The sequence below is a fragment of the Haliotis rubra genome, unplaced genomic scaffold (assembly GCF_003918875.1).
Source record: "Haliotis rubra isolate DU_JTF1 unplaced genomic scaffold, ASM391887v1 Scf467, whole genome shotgun sequence".
NCBI lineage: Eukaryota > Metazoa > Mollusca > Gastropoda > Lepetellida > Haliotidae > Haliotis > Haliotis rubra.
The window spans coordinates 775413-792284 of record NW_025767154.1 but is presented as its reverse complement, the minus strand read 5'-3'; the positions used below and the strand labels follow the sequence as shown (position 1 = coordinate 792284).

At 40.9% G+C, this 16872-nt stretch overlaps 1 protein-coding gene across 1 annotated transcript in view; it reads right to left on the bottom strand.

The window, feature by feature from the left end:
• LOC124290487 (RNA cytidine acetyltransferase-like) overlaps positions 1-16872 on the bottom strand; it is a 204524-nt gene that overhangs the window by 65306 nt on the left and 122346 nt on the right. Inside the window, exons 17-22 of the mRNA XM_046727199.1 lie at positions 12997-13130; positions 11369-11417; positions 5990-6095; positions 5404-5508; positions 3878-4050; positions 3533-3652 (exon numbers count right to left, since the gene is read on the bottom strand). Of these exons, the coding sequence (XP_046583155.1) occupies positions 3533-3652; positions 3878-4050; positions 5404-5508; positions 5990-6095; positions 11369-11417; positions 12997-13130 (687 nt within the window). The remainder of the gene's footprint in view (positions 1-3532; positions 3653-3877; positions 4051-5403; positions 5509-5989; positions 6096-11368; positions 11418-12996; positions 13131-16872) is intronic.

Genomic DNA, 16872 nt, shown 5'->3' with positions numbered 1-16872 from the left:
AGGTTACCAAAAGCCTCATCCAGAGACGCTGCCAATTGAGTAATACACGGTCAAGGCGGGAACGTGATAGAGCCAAAGTCACCTGGCTTCATGTCAAAACTGGATAATAAATCCGCCGATGAGCTACTACGCTGTAAACGAAGGCTATCGGCAATCCAGACAAGTAGTTGAGGCGTGTCAACAGCATCCATGCTACCATTGGATCTTGCAGTACCATCCGACGAAGGAGACGGCGTCGTCGAACGATGAACCTCCTCTAATGGAGGTGCTGGAGTAGTCGAAGGACCTGATGACTGATTAGCATAGGAAGATGCTGGCACCTGCTGTCGTAACTTTGACGCTACCGCTAGCACAATAGCATCAAAGTCCAGAGGTTGAGAACGCGAAACTTCAGACCCCGGATTCCGGATACCAGTAAAATGGGTCTGGGCACTGTTCCCGTTATAGGAGGAACCGATGAAACAGAAGCCGATACCGAGAGATGACGAGGCACCTCACTAAGAGAAGACGGACCTCCAGCTGACACACCCCATGAGACACACCCCATGAGGCAACGATGAAGCCGGAAGGTCCCGGCCACTGACAGCAAAGGTTGAACTGAGTGGACCCAGCGCCGAACTAGACACATGAGAGGTAAGCGCTGAACCCTGAGGAAGCAACGAATCAACCAACCGCAATCAACCAACGAATCAAGCACCGCAGCACGAACACCATGAGGAAGCGCTGAACCAGGAGTACTATGAGTAAGCGCCGAACCAGGAGCCCCGGGAGCAAGCGCTGAACCGGGAATACTGTGAGTATGCACCGCACCGGGAGCACCATGAGGAAGTGACGAACCCAAGCCTGCATGAATTAGCGCCGAACTGAGAGCACCGGGATTAAGCGCCGAATCAAAACCCCCATGAGTAAGCGCCGAACTTGGAGCACCAGGAGGAAGCGCCGAACCGGGAACACCGGGTGGAAGCGCCGATCTGGGAGCACCAGTAGTATGCGCCGAACCGGGGGCAAACAAGAGCGCCGAATTGGACACAAGCGGCGCTCTGAATGACATCATGTGATCGGCAACAAGCGGCGCTCTACCCACGGGTACCTGACCTGAAGTAAGCGGTGCTTGAGAGGTAAGCAGCGCACTAGAATAATGTGGTGGCCCATAACCAAACGGTACAGGATACGGGATAGAAGCGGAAAAAGGTAATCTGGGAACCATCGACACACTTGTCAACCCCACCAGAGGATGACAAGCACCGCAGCACGAACACCATGAGGAAGCGCTGAACCAGGAGTACTATGAGTAAGCGCCGAACCAAGAGCCCCGGGAGCAAGCGCTGAACCGGGAATACTGTGAGTATGCGCCGCACCGGGAGCACCATGAGGAAGTGACGAACCCAAGCCTGCATGAATTAGCGCCGAACTGAGAGCACCGGGATTAAGCGCCGAATCAAAACCCCCATGAGTAAGCGCCGAACTTGGAGCACCGGGAGGAAGCGCCGAACCGGGAACACCGGGTGGAAGCGCCGATCTGGGAGCACCAGTAGTATGCGCCGAACCGGGGGCAAACAAGAGCGCCGAATTGGACACAAGCGGCGCTCTGAATGACATCATGTGATCGGCAACAAGCGGCGCTCTACCCACGGGTACCTGACCTGAAGTAAGCGGTGCTTGAGAGGTAAGCAGCGCACTAGAATAATGTGGTGGCCCATAACCAAACGGTACAGGATACGGGATAGAAGCGGAAAAAGGTAATCTGGGAACCATCGACACACTTGTCAACCCCACCAGAGGATGACAAAGCGCCGCATCAAAACTATCCCCTGTACCCAAAGCAAGTGACACATTCGACGCAAGCACCGAATGGGAAACAGACGTAGTAACAACCACCAAAGTGGCAAGCGCCGCACTGCAAGGAAGCGGCACTTGAGATGTAATGCTAGGAATCACACCAAGCGCCGCACCAGAAAACCCCACCTCAGGACCCGAAGAGCACTGAGGGAAAGGTATCACCGAAGACGGACAGGGCTGAGGAGAAGATGTAGATAACACGACAACCCTAGGTGGAGAAGAGTCTTCCAAAGTGATGGGGTTAGAGGCATGCGGTCGGAAAAGTTGTCGTAAGTTTTCACTGAGGTAAGAATCCGACGCCTCCCCTAGGAACTCTTCATTAGGAGACGGGGACTTCAAACAACGAACTGCAGTTTTCTTACGGCGATCTGCCTTAAGACGTTTAGACGCAGACAGACCCTCAGATGTTCTTTGACGATCCCTATCTGACATGCAAGCCACCCGGCGATATTCAGAGAAATCATTGTCGTTGAGGTCTGCACAAAAAGTACAACGATGCGACCACTCACACCGATCCAAGCAGTCAACACACAAGGCATGTGGATATGCTGCCGAGAAGTTACTTTTACAATTATCACAATGTTTACGCTTCTTAGAACCACTGCGATTAGATTTTCCCATTGTTGGAAACGCAATCAAACTTTCTTAGAAACAAGAACACGTCCACACGACGTAGCGACAAGAAAGAGAATGACAGGCACAGGTAGTCACATGATCATCTGAGCGAACTCCACGCTTATGGAGATGATTGACAGGTGCTGATGTCGGAGTGGGGGCAGAGGTCAGGGCAGGTCAGAGGCCAGCAAGATTTGATTCAACTTATCCTACAGCACGTTTCCACACATAGTCGTAGAAGAAGAGGAGAGGTGCATACCGTGAGATAGGATAAGTTTAAAAATTGGTTGTCTGAAAATTTGAGAAAATGCTACACATTGTATAGTCTGAATTTTTCTTTGTTTACATTTCAAACAAGTGCTGTCTTTCGCGCACAGCGTTCATTTTCACACCTAATATAATTTTTATTCATTTCACCTACACACTTGGTTTTGTTGAAAAAGACCATTTCTTATTTGATACTAAAACGTGTGAGTAAGTCGGCGATGCATTTGCCGCAGCTGACTATAAAATATACGTGATGTAATAGGCGTCTCAATACCGGCCTTTGCGAAACGTGATTTTGTAAACACAATCCAATATGGCGGAAAGCACATTTTGGTGTTTGTGTTAATTTCGAAAACATTCCAACCAATTTTGGGTTCAGCGGCAACATTTCAGAATTATCATTAGTGATTTCATGAAAAACTGATATCAGTGATCATTAATATGCCATTTTTGAAATTCAATACTCCGAGTAATTATGCGATTTTTTACATTTCAAAACATACACCAAACAACGCTGTGAATCGCCATTTTGTAATGTGTAAAAAAAGGTGACATTTACGATGAAGTCAATTTTGAAAGGCCTCTTACCGCACTTTAGTTTTGGCTAAGATAATAGTGGATGGTATCAAGAATCAGATAATTTCCCACAGAATATGAAACTGTGAAGTGTATTATTGTGTGTGCATGAAATATTCAGAATTTTATTGGACTTCAAAGTGAGGGTTGAAGAGGAAGGACATATATGTCACTCTGGCACCCAGGGGGTTAAAAGAACAGATATGTTTTCATGGAATGGAAATTACAGACATACCTTGGACACTTTTCGAATGACTTTATTCAATAGAGCTAGGAGCTGACTTGTAGGAAGCTCAAACTCCTTCTCCAAATCATCCACAGTCTTATGCTGCAGCCCTAGACCCAGCAGCAGACCCTGAAACATGACAATATAAGTTGTCTCAAACCTACTTTCCTTATTCCTGTCGTTGTCACAACAATTCTCAAACATCTGCACCTAACATTTTTTATTCATTTGAATAAACATATTTTATTCAAACCGAAATGTATTGGGACCAACTTAGGACTCCCTCCAAATTTATTGTCCTGACAATGTGAAGTTTGATCCTAGACAACAAATGTAATGTAAAGATTTACTTACTGACTGTACTGCACTCAGATGGATCTTGACTTGACCCAGAAACACTAGTTTGGCAATAACTGGCACAAGATCCATGATGAGGTGATAGTCTACCATGTTCTGGGCATACAGCTCCAATCTTCTCATGTCATACTTGCTCAGGTTCATGTCAAGCACAGCACGGCTGATACTACCTGCACAAACACATCAACACAGAGTAATGAACAAGACACTGTTCTTGAATCAATATACCAATATATTCGTAGAAATGGTTGAAAGTGATTACAAGGGAAAAGGTTTCCAGTTCTTCCTTCAGAAAGCATCTCATAGAAACAAAGTTTGAAGAAGAACCAGATATAAGAAATATGACTTAAACAATAAAATTACAAGAATCAAATTCTTTATAACAATATATCAACATATAAAGATTCTTTTGTGAACAATATTGACTGAAGTTGACATGTATCTCTTGGACTTTCTGCACAGGGCTTATATACAGCTGATCTAAATTTTTTCATAAAGTTTTGTACAATGATTTAGGTTTCATTCGGATGTCCTCTATTTTGTTCATAGGTATACCAAACACTAACAAGGAATTTCCTCTTAAATAATTTTCATTTGTCATTTTTTCAGCTCAATGTCTCCGGCCATGATCAGTTACAACATTGGGTCCAACATGATGGTCGTGTCTTCTATCATGCTCCCTTTGTATGATCATAAGCCCAGATTTCAATTTGACAATGTAAATTATCAGAATGCGGAAATATATTACATTTGTAGAGCTGATTATCTGTGGCAATATACAGTCTGTAAGCACAATGACTTGCCAGCATGAGTAAAGTGAGTGTTGTGATGCCAGTACATATTCTGTATCCCAACTCCATGGTTGGCCTCTATGTTCTCCTTGATAGTCGTCAACATGATAGCTTTGTTTCACACCTCTTGTCTCACGCATATCTTGATCTCCATGAGGATATATTTACACCCATGATCGATGCAAATACTATAGGAATGTTTCTTACACTAATCTAGTGAAAAATGGTCACTTAATTCAACATCAATCATTGCTAGTGCAAAATTTGATCACTCGATCAAGGAAGGTACTCTCGAATAGCTAGGAATATGATAGGCCAGAGTGAATGAGCAGCCCCATAATGCATCAGGCTAGCAACAACCAGGTTCTGGATCGTATCATACAAGTGACCAGGTTGATATATTTAGCCTACTGAGCAGCAAAGTTTTCAGTTCTTTATGGTGTTGCAAAGTACACTAAACTTGTGTACTATAAGAGTCAGCTGATCCATTGGTTGATGACCACATGATAACACAAATACATACCCACAAAAAGCAAATGTCAAAACATGTGGTGTCACCCAACACAAGCAATTATGTTCCAATATGCTTTTGTTAGCCCAGCAGTGAGAAAACACATGCAGGCACACATGCACATACGCACGCACACATGCCATCCCCAATTCACTTGAAAGCATGACTATTTTGTTGCTGATTATTATTCAAAACCTTGACAACAGGAAAACATGAATGACCTGATTCCAGTTTGGCTCCTTTTTCACTTAGGATGTTGAGGGCCAGGGATGGGTGAAATCTGCGGAACTGATATGATAACAGGGACACAAATCGACGGAGGAAATCTGAAAATTAATTACAAAGAAAGCATTAAGCCAAATAACAAAAAGCCCTGCAATGGTTGTAATTTCATACCAGTAATAACTATCAGGCTGACAATCACATAAGACTGTCATTTAAGAAAACATACACACTTCTATTTATCTTTATGAATTGCAGGAAGTTGCAAGTAATGAGATGACACTTCCCTGCCATATTATCAAAGCTCCCAACAGAACGTAGAGTTTTGGAGTTTTTGGAAACTGCCTGAGTAATGGCCATAAGAAGCTTTCACTATGGTCAAAGTACAAAAACTTACGTAAAACTTAAAACTATTGCAAAAGAGCCTGAGTTGAACCTGACAAATGAACCTGGTCACTGAAACAGGCCATGAGATATAGCAATCACTAAAAAATTTAAGGCAGACCCATTTTATGGTTTGGGACACGGGCTATGAATGATGACACAGTGATGAATGAATGTCATACATCATATTAACAACAATACCTTTCCTGAACGCAGGAAGCCAGGTTGTATCCCTCCCTCCAATGTCATCTAAATCTTCAGCAAGCACCTTCAGCATGATGCAAGAGTGTTCACCAGTCAAGTCATTCTGAAACCATCGACACCTTCTGTATTGTGAACAAGTGTTTCCTGTTTAGGTCATTCAAAAACCATCAATACCTTCTGCAGTGTGGACAAGCGTTTCCTGTTTAGGTCATTAATAAACAGGGTTCGATCTTTACGCTGGCCCGCAAGCCCGAGGCGAGTAAAAATTTAGTCGGGCGAATGGAAAAAAAACTTGCACTAGTCAGGAGGACTACTAGTTTTTTCAATGATTATTCATCAAATACTGCAATGATTGAGATCATCCATTTTCAACTCTCACCACCAGACTAGTGAATCCAACATTGCCGAACTCCAAGATAACATCTACGTACATCGTGTCACTTTATTAAAAACATGATGGAGGTCCCTCGCTATACCTCTTGTTTTAGGTTGGAAAGAGCGTGCAAAACTGACAATTTTATATATCCATTTATACACCTTCTATTCATTACAACTGGCCCTGATAGAGCATAGCTATCTGATGAATTATAACCTCGCAACAAATGCCTCTCATAACACTTGGCAGTTTTAGTTATCCATTTCCACGCATTCAGTTATTTACTACCGGCCCTGATAGAGTATAACTATCTTATGCAAATGCCTCTCATAAATGCTTCGGCAGCGGGTCCACATCAAAGTTGTCAAAGATCAAAGTAACGATGTTTCGAGGAAATAATTAAACAAATTGAAGAAAACTAAAGAATAGAATCAACAACCATATTCAAAAAAGTTGTCAAACGTACGTTATAAGTTACTATTTCCATCTTTTTTGTGTGATTGTGCAGTGTAAGTCAAGTGACATCTCGAACTTCACTCTCGGACATGATGTTTAATGCTAAAATATATGCATGAAGCATTTTTGTCACAGGTCATAACCCAGCAGCATGATGCGTCCACTAAGTTCAATAATGTACGTTTAGGTGGTGATTTTTGGCGTAACACATTCAAAACAAGAAGACAAAGTCATCAATACCCCCCTCAATGGCAAAATTCTCTCCATGATTATGTCTACGAGTTATGATTATGTCATATATTTAGGTGTGTATATAGAACAGTGGAAGGAGAGTATTGAAAGGTTTTTAAAGTTCTGCTCCAGAAAGCAGCACTATCACCAATTTCAGGCTAAGTCAAACTTGTTGCCATGGAAATGTCAACAAGAAGACAAAGTCATCAATATCCCCCTCAATGGCAAAATACTCTTCATGATTATGTCTACGAGTTATGTTTATGTCAAATATTAAGGTGTGTATATAGAAAAGTGGAAGGAGAGTATTGAAAGGTGTTTAAAGTTCTGCTCCAGAAAAGAGCACAACCACCAATTTCAGGCTAAGTCAAACTTGTTGCCATGGAAATGCCAAAATATTTTATTCAGAATTCCAAAACTGCCAAAAGGCACCAGTACACCACCAGACAAATCTATGTGCAAAGTTTGGTAAAGAAATAGTGAACGGTTTTAGAGTTCAGCTCCGGAAAAGTGTACTACCACCAATTTCAGGCTAAGTCAAACTCTTGGCCATGGAAACGCCAAAAATATTTTATTCAGAATTCCAAACCTACCAAAAGGCACCAGTACACCACCAGATCTATATATGTGCCAAGTTTGGTGAAGAAATATTGAACGGTTTTAGAGTTTTGCTCCGGAAAAGACAAATGTGCATGGACGGACGGACGGACAACAAAATTCTTTGGCCCAAGTCTCAAAGTTTTCGTTTACGACGACGATATCCATTGCTGACATATGATTGGCTGCCTTAGGCCATGTGCATGATATTGACCAATCACCATCTTTATAGCAGACTGTGGCAAAAAAAGCGTCATTAGAAACCATAAAATAGATAAAATCGCTTCTAACAACCGTGAAAATACTCTTGGCAAAGGTACAGTTGTTGATGTTCAGAGCTTTCGAACGATACCGACCATCAAACGAAACGCTTCACATATTATTCTTTCGAAGCTTCGAAAACGGAGGTACTTCCCGCTGTTGTGTCACGTTACTGAGCAGAAAGCCATTGAAAGCCATACGTGTTATTTCAGAAATCTTTTTTTAATAATGTTCTGATTACGTAAAAATGAAAATATAAAAGAAAACGTTTAGGGGATACTATATATCATGTTACAAATTGAAAAAATTGCCACATGTGTTTCTTCCTTCGTGGTTTATCTGGACATTAAAAATGTGTAAGCTTGCATTTTCATTATAAATTAACTTATACTATTTGAATTATATGATAAAAAAACTTTCATATTTATAAACAGTAGGATTAGATCTTCCAAATGGTGTATGACATGTAGTAGCAATAGTGTTTTACAAGCTGGTATTTTCCTTGATAAACAGAGGCTTCATCTATGACCTCAGAGTCTCTGGAAACTCGGTGTCATAGCAGTAAAAAACTCTTGTGCTGACTGGTGTTGAACGAGTAAAGAGTAAATTACATCATTTGTTATATGCAACAGTAAAGCAATGAAAGTTAATTTCATTATCAATGGACTACTTGTTTTGTTTGTGGGCTAGTGATAGTTGAAGGCTACTAGCCTGAAGGGCTAGTGGCACTTTAAGGTTTAGTTCTAACCCTGAAAAACCATCAATAATTTCTGTAGTGTGGACAAATGTTACCTGTTTAGGTCATTGAAAACCATCAGTACTTTCTGTAGTGTGGACAAATGTTCCCTGTTTAGGTCATTGAAAACCCACCAATACCTTCTGTAGTGTGGACAAGTGTTCCCTGTTTAGGTCATTGAAAACCCATCAATACCTTCTGTAGTGTGGACAAATGTTCCCTGTTTAGGTCATTGAAAACCCATCCCTGTTTAGGTCATTGAAAACCCATCAATACCTTCTGTAGTGTGGACAAATGTTCCCTGTTTAGGTCATTGAAAACCCATCAATACTTTCTGTAGTGTGGACAAATGTTCCCTGTTTAGGTCATTGAAAACCCATCAATACCTTCTGCAGTGTGGACAAGTGTTCCCTGTTTAGGTCATTGAAAACCCATCAATAACTTCTGCAGTGTGGACAAGTGTTCCCTGTTTAGGTCATTGAAAACCCATCAATACCTTCTGTAGTGTGGACAAGTGTTCCCTGTTTAGGTCATTGAAAACCCATCAATTCCTTCTGTAGTGTGGACAAGTGTTCCCTGTTTAGGTCATTGAAAACCCATCAATACTTTCTGTAGTGTGGACAAGTGTTCCCTGTTTAGGTCACTGAAAACCCATCAGTACCTTCTGCAGCGTGGACAAGTGTTCCCTGTTTAGGTCATTGAAAACCCATCAGTACCTTCTGCAGCGTGGACAAATGTTCCCTGTTTAGGTCATTGAAAACCCATCAATACTTTCTGTAGTGTGGACAAGTGTTCCCTGTTTAGGTCATTGAAAACCCATCAATACTTTCTGTAGTGTGGACAAGTGTTCCCTGTTTAGGTCATTGAAAACCATCAGTACTTTCTGTAGTGTGGACAAATGTTCCCTGTTTAGGTCATTGAAAACCCACCAATACCTTCTGTAGTGTGGACAAGTGTTCCCTGTTTAGGTCATTGAAAACCCATCAATAACTTCTGCAGTGTGGACAAGTGTTCCCTGTTTAGGTCATTGAAAACCCATCAATACCTTCTGTAGTGTGGACAAGTGTTCCCTGTTTAGGTCATTGAAAACCCATCAATACTTTCTGTAGTGTGGACAAGTGTTCCCTGTTTAGGTCATTGAAAACCCATCAGTACCTTCTGCAGCGTGGACAAGTGTTCCCTGTTTAGGTCATTGAAAATCCATCAGTACCTTCTGCAGCGTGGACAAATGTTCCCTGTTTAGGTCATTGAAAACCCATCAATACTTTCTGTAGTGTGGACAAGTGTTCCCTTTTTAGGTCATTGAAAACCCATCAGTACCTTCTGCAGTGTGGACAAGCTATTCATTAACTATTCGTACTTTCTGTATTGTGTTCAGAGTGTGAGGAAATAAGGCCAAGGTTGAAATAGAATATGTATAAGCCCTGTAGCTAACCACTCATGTACCAAATTTCATTATACTCACTGATTAGGATTATAGGATATTTATATAGCTCACATATCCATGCAACTAGTACATGCTCAAGGCGCTGGAGTGTTCCCTTGATCAACGGATGTCTTTTATCTGGCACTCTTTTAACCAACGTAACTCCCTGGGGAGTATTCAACTCACGCAGCCTGTTAAGCACAGCGAGTTATCACACAGTCTCATCCTCACAAGGTAGCCATTTGCAGCAGGGTGAACTGGGACACATAGTCACAGTATTTTGTCGTGTGATACTGCACATTACTATACCAGCAACTAGGTGTCTGCACATGTTCGTGTCCACCATCTGGTCACCTACCATCAGATGAGTGGGTGGACAGGGTTGTGTACTGCACACTAGGGGTTGTGATAACACTGAAAGAGCTAGTCTGTCTCACAGTCCCTGAACCTTATTATTTTCCCTACAGCCTGGCCCTCCCTGCAGTGCTAAAGTTTCCTGCAGTGCTGAAGCAAGTCTAGATTTCCCAAGGTTCAGGAATCTCTGGTCTGCCTTGGGCTCCTATTCAATTTAAATGGGTTTATTTGTTACAATCAAAATGATATATTCAGAGACTAAGCGTTAGTCTATGAAAGAGCCTGCAAGTAATGTTATCTCCAAGGTTTTTACACCCAGTCACAAGTGGGGATCGATCCAGGCACCTTTCGCTTACTTGTGCGGTGCTTCAGACAGCTCGACCACCTTGCATTGATGGGAACAAGTCTGTGCTTCTAGAAAAATTTTAAGACATGGTGTTAATAGACCCACACACTAACACTTGAAATATCAAGCTAAGGTGACCACCAGTGAGGTGATCTAAAAATGAGAAAAGTACTTGCCTAGTTTATCTGCATAATGAGAATTTTTACAGGTTTTAAATTTACATAACCTTGGAGTTTCATTGTTTTTTAATGCCATAGTCAGCAAAATTCAAGCTATATGATGTCAGCATGCAGCTTGAGCCTTGCTGTGAACAGCGATCTATGTCATGGGGTTGGACAACAGGTTAAGAACTTTGTCATATCATTTTTGTCTCCTGTTAGGACCAACACAGGTTGTTGGGGATCCAGGATCCTTGGATTGTACAACCCCCGAGATGCATATACAACTGGAGAAAGAAGGATCTCTTGCTCAACATCTGGCACAAAACAATGTATCTGTACTGAGGATTACTAATAAAACATTTACAAACAAATCGATCAAATAGTTTTCAAAACAAGATGTTCAACACTCAGGAAGAGCTGACTTTTACTTACCGCTGTTTGTCTAAGATAAACCATCGAAAACCCAGCTTTCTTCCAAAATCTGTAAAAATTAAATATCAAACAGTAGTTATAATTGCTAATAAGAATTCAGATAATAGTCTCTGTAATACATCATTACCACCAATTCTGTATTTTCAGTCACTTCACTACATACCTTAAATTTTTTAACAGAAATACACTTCACTGTCAAGTCAACTCTCGATGTACCTCCCTTCACAAACCTCTTGTGCTTGTGCCAGTCTGTCAAACATCCTTTACTAGATGCACATAATTAGGAAAATATTTCAAAAACTTGTCATGGAATGGACAGTACAATAACTAGATTACCACTATTAAAACTAGTTTTGATATCTTGGTGAATAAAGATAAGATAAAAGCACGAAATAGAAATAAGCTACAGAATGCCATCAAGCAAAGTTCTTCCACTATACTTGTGACCATGAGGACTTATTTTACCTATGCTTCTTGCATGGCACACCAACAGGAATTGTACCATTCCCCTGGCTACTGGCGATTGTTTGCAACTTCAGCCAATTTATATAACGAAATATGCTGTCATATATTACATCAATGGTAGGTACAAATATTCTTTGAATGGACTTACAAATATCCTCATCTACGGGACAATAATTTGACACAACATCCAACCTCATCAAAGGAACAACTGTTAACAATCACAGTTAATATCATATACCAATATAAAACAACTACATATGTACATCAGTATTTAAACACTGATATATGTCTTTATATAAAGATATTTAAATGAGAACTACTGTTATTTAAAAATATTCCTGCATCAACAAAACTCGAAATACTTCTGTCTTGTGCTGGCAAATTAACATTCAAGCATGCTCGACTATGATTATTTTATCAGAAGGGATGTAGAATGGAGGATCCTCGCCTTTCAATAAATATTCAATTGTGTATCCTGAATGGCCAATATGACATTGTGGATGCTGCTTGTTAATGTTAGCTGAGAACTGAACCAGAAGCCTTTGGTAAGGAGCAAGCAAGAGAAGAGAAATGCAGATTTCCCTGTAGCATGCCATACAAATTTCGACACCTCCGTGTTGCAGAAGAGCGGAAGGTCGCAGGTTCGATCCCTGACCACGTCATACCAAATGGCGTTAAAATATGGTACTTGTTGGTCCCTGCCTGGTGCTCGGCATTAATGGGTACATCAAGGACTGGTCGGCTCGGAGCCAGTATAATGTGTCTGAGTGGGCTGCACTACAAAACCAGCTTCAGTCTGGGCTAGTACAAGCAGCCGCATATACACATACACACGCATTCACGTCGTCATAGGAGCGAAATATTTTCAAGCACGACGTTAAACCCAAATTCACCTCACCTCACCTCACCTCACTATACAAATTTCAACTGGTTATGGATAGCTTCACATGGAGATAGAGGACTACTCATAAAATGGAAAAGATTTACAGTGTGATGGATAGGCACAATATGGGATTTCTTATGAACTGTAGGTTTTGTAGTTGTAAGAATTATACTTTGGCTGAATATCATTATATCTCAGCTCACACACAAACATTCTCACTCAAGTTGTTCCAACTCAAAAATTCCTAGAACTTCCAATAGGAATATCTATAATGATTTACCTCAGCAGGTTAGCTGTCAGTCCATAAGACACCCCAAGATAGTCAAGTTTTTCTGCTTTTCGTTCACTCAACTTCAGCAGCAATGGTGGCAGGTGTTTTCGTGGAATAAGATGCTCCTCCATCAGATTCACATCCTATTCGAACAGGCAGGAGAAACTACAGCATATACATGTTTGACAGATACTTACTTATATAGGTAAATAAATACTAAATGCCACCCCATTACATATCCTTTTCATTCTGTTTTTCAAAACAAGCAAATTCTTACTTCAACATGTTCACCCATCACAGGAAATAATGGCAGAGCATCACTTTACATGTCACATGATTCCATACCTTCAAATCATCCATTTCAGCATTTCAGTTAGGCTCATCAGAGATATTTGAGACATAAGTTCAAATCGAACTTGTAAAAGGTTTACATTAAACACAAAAAGAGAGACAGCCTCATCCCTGACATGTCCTGATCTCCACTTCACTGAAGAAACTTTTAACCCATGCTTGATGTAAGAGGCAACTAACAGGATCGGGTGGTCAGGCTCTCTGACTTGGTTGTCACATGTCATCATATTCATATCCCAGATGCTTAGATTGATGCTCACTGGACTGTCTGGTCCAGACCGCCACCACATAGCTGGAATATTGCTGACTACGTCCGGCATTACACAAACAACCAACCAACCAACCAATCAACCAACCGTGCCCGACACACTGATTGACAGAACAGAGTTTATTGCATGTCACAAAAAATGATCTCATGCCGGGAGTGAGTGAGTGAGTGAGTTTAGTTTTACGTCACACTCAGCAATATTCCAGCTATATGGTGGCAGCCTGTAAATAATCGAGTCTGGACCAGACAATCCAGTGATCAACAGCATGAGCATCGATCTGCGCAACTGGGAACCGATGACATGTGTCAACCAAGTCAGCGAGCCTGACCACCCGATCCCGTTAGTCATCTCTTACAACAAGCATAGTCGCCTTTTGTGGCAAGCATGGGTTGTTGAAGAATACCTTCTCCAATTAACACCTGTTTGAAGGGTGGGTGGGTGAGTATGACTTTACGCCGCTTTTAGCAATATTCCAGCAATATCACAGCGGGGACAAGAGAAATGGGCTTCACACATTGTACCCATGTGAGGATTCGAACCCGGGTCTTCGGCGTGACGAGCGAACAATTTAACCACTAGGCAACCCCACCGCCCCTGTCTGAAGGGACAGGCCATTTGAGTTTGTGCACTATTGGAGTATTCATGAAATATCATTAAACAAACTATCAGATTAGTTCTGTGATGGCATATGTGAGACTGTTAATAGAAAATCAGTACTGCTGCCCAAACATGGGTGGATTGAGGCTGATATAATGGTCCCCGTATAGGGTCCACTGAGGTTCCTGGTGAAACCCCTCTTAAATGGCGTGCTGGTATGGTGAGGAAATTAGCCCAAAGAGTCCAAAGTCACAAGAAGCTAATCACAATTTTATTAACAAGAACAGGATAACATGGGGTGGCCACAGAGAGTCGGTACAACCCTCTGGGCTGAGGGCTAAAGCTTACCTGTGTTGGGAGAGTCTAAACCCTAGAGACTAACATTTGGATTTCCTAACTATTTATCTAGACTTCTTTCATGGGCATTTTAGAAGATGAGGCGATGAAGAAAGATGATATGTTTTTTTATGGATATACAACTTTTTTATTCTAAAGTCAACACTTGCTTGACAATGACATTAGAATGTAAGTGATGTATGTGATGACATGTTTACTTCATAAAATAAAAAGCAATTTATTAAACAGTGTAGACATAGCTTTTGTCTTACTGAATAGAGTGTCTAAGAGATAAGTCCTTATTACCTCAGGATAGGATTTATGTAGAAACAACTTGTATACTATGTAGCCATAACGTACACCTTTTTGAATAGTATGTCTGTTTTTATTGCTTTAACCCATTCAACACCGTTGGCCGGAAAACCGGCCAAGGCATCACTAGTCCCCAGACACCATAGGCCGGAAAACCGGCCAGGCAGTAGTCGCATCAAAATGATATATATTATTAGGAACCTAACTAACATATGATTCATTTATCAAATCTATAACTTTTCATAATGTCTGAAAACACTTATTACATTTAAAATGGCCATATATAATCGACAGAATTAGAATTATAAACTATTTTTCGCAATGTTATTGAAAAAAGCGATTCTTGGACACATGCTTTGGCAACGGGTCCACATCAGAGTTGTCAAAGAGCAAAGTAACGATGTTTCAAGATAATAATTACACAAATTGAATAAACGGAAGAATAAAATCAAATGTACGTTACAACTTACTCTTTCCATCTTTATTACTAGTGTCTTTCTCTAAACTATTAGTGATCATGATGAAACTAATATTCTATATTTATATTTTCGTAATATCTGAATCCTAATATATTGCTTGTAGTGGCAATAATTACTGAGGATTTTTTGTATGAATTATTACTCCATGATACTGATAAATAAATGAATTCCTTATTAATAAATCATAGTGTAGTTAATCAATTTGCTCAATTACAAGAATGTAATTTTTAGAGTAAAATTGATATTTTATACTTATCCTGACTCCTGCTCTTTTGCTTGTCTTCTTCTTCTTGCGAACATAGTGGAACACTTGTATCTCCTTAATTGAAGCTCCCTTCAATGTAAAATCACTAATTAGTACTCACCAAGAGTTGCCTCCCTTTGCCCTTGCGCGGGAAAGGCGGCGCCACCTTCTGGCCTCATGCTTCACTCTCTCCTGATATAGCGAGCCCAACACTTGAATTTACAGGGAAATCCAAAGTGTTATGTGGGGAGGATGGGAGGGCTTACCTCATGAGTCAGGATAAGTATAAAATATCAATTTTACTCTAAAAATTACATATTTTTCCTTATCCTGACTCATGCTCTTTTGCTTGTAGAATCCTACGGAAACGGAGGTGGGAAAGAACAGAATACTTTGGATTTATAAAATTAATTAGTGATTTATATATATATAACTGTAATAACCCCCTTACGGGAACTTTATAATGGCACTGACTTAGAATAATTCCTGCTACTATAAACCATAAGTTTATACACTGCCATAGATGGGGTATTACAATAATAATCTACTATGATAATAGCAATACAGGTATAAAAAAGCGACTCCAACATGGAGAAGCTACCCAACTGTACATAACCATCAGTACTGGGTTTAAGGCTGAGTAGACTTAAGCTAAGCATATAAATAGCCCTAAAACTCCGTAGAGTTATAAGCTAGATAATACTGGTATGAAATATACATAATAATCTCGTAAGACTATGTGTTAACGTCTACGAGGGACTGTCAACTGCTGTGCGAGGACCATGGGACCGAAATGGTGAATACCTGAGACGTCCTCGGTGGTGATATCGGTGATATCTCTCAGATAGTGATTAGCAAACACCATGTCGGATTTCCAAAAGCAGCCTTCCATGATGGTATTTAATGAACAGTTACCATGTAGAGCGAGTGTGGAAGCCAATGCCCTGATCTCATGGGGATTAGATGCTCTTGGAGGGTCGAGTCCTGCAGCCTTGTAGGCGCGAAGTATGACAGTTCTTATCCATATAGATATGGTGGTACGAGAGACTTCTGTCTGAGTTGTAGCCGATAAAGGGATGAATAATCGTTTGAGAAGTCGTCGCCTTGTTTTGGAACGTCGTAGATAGATTTTGAGAGCTCTGACTGGGCATAGAGATAAGTCCAGTGTATCTTGAGATCCGAGAATTGAGGAGAGTGCAGGAATATGGAATAATCTGTCTGGTTGACCTGGCAATTGATTTTTGGCGATGAAATCCCATCTTAGTCCCAAGTGCACTGTGTTTTGATTGTCATCAAA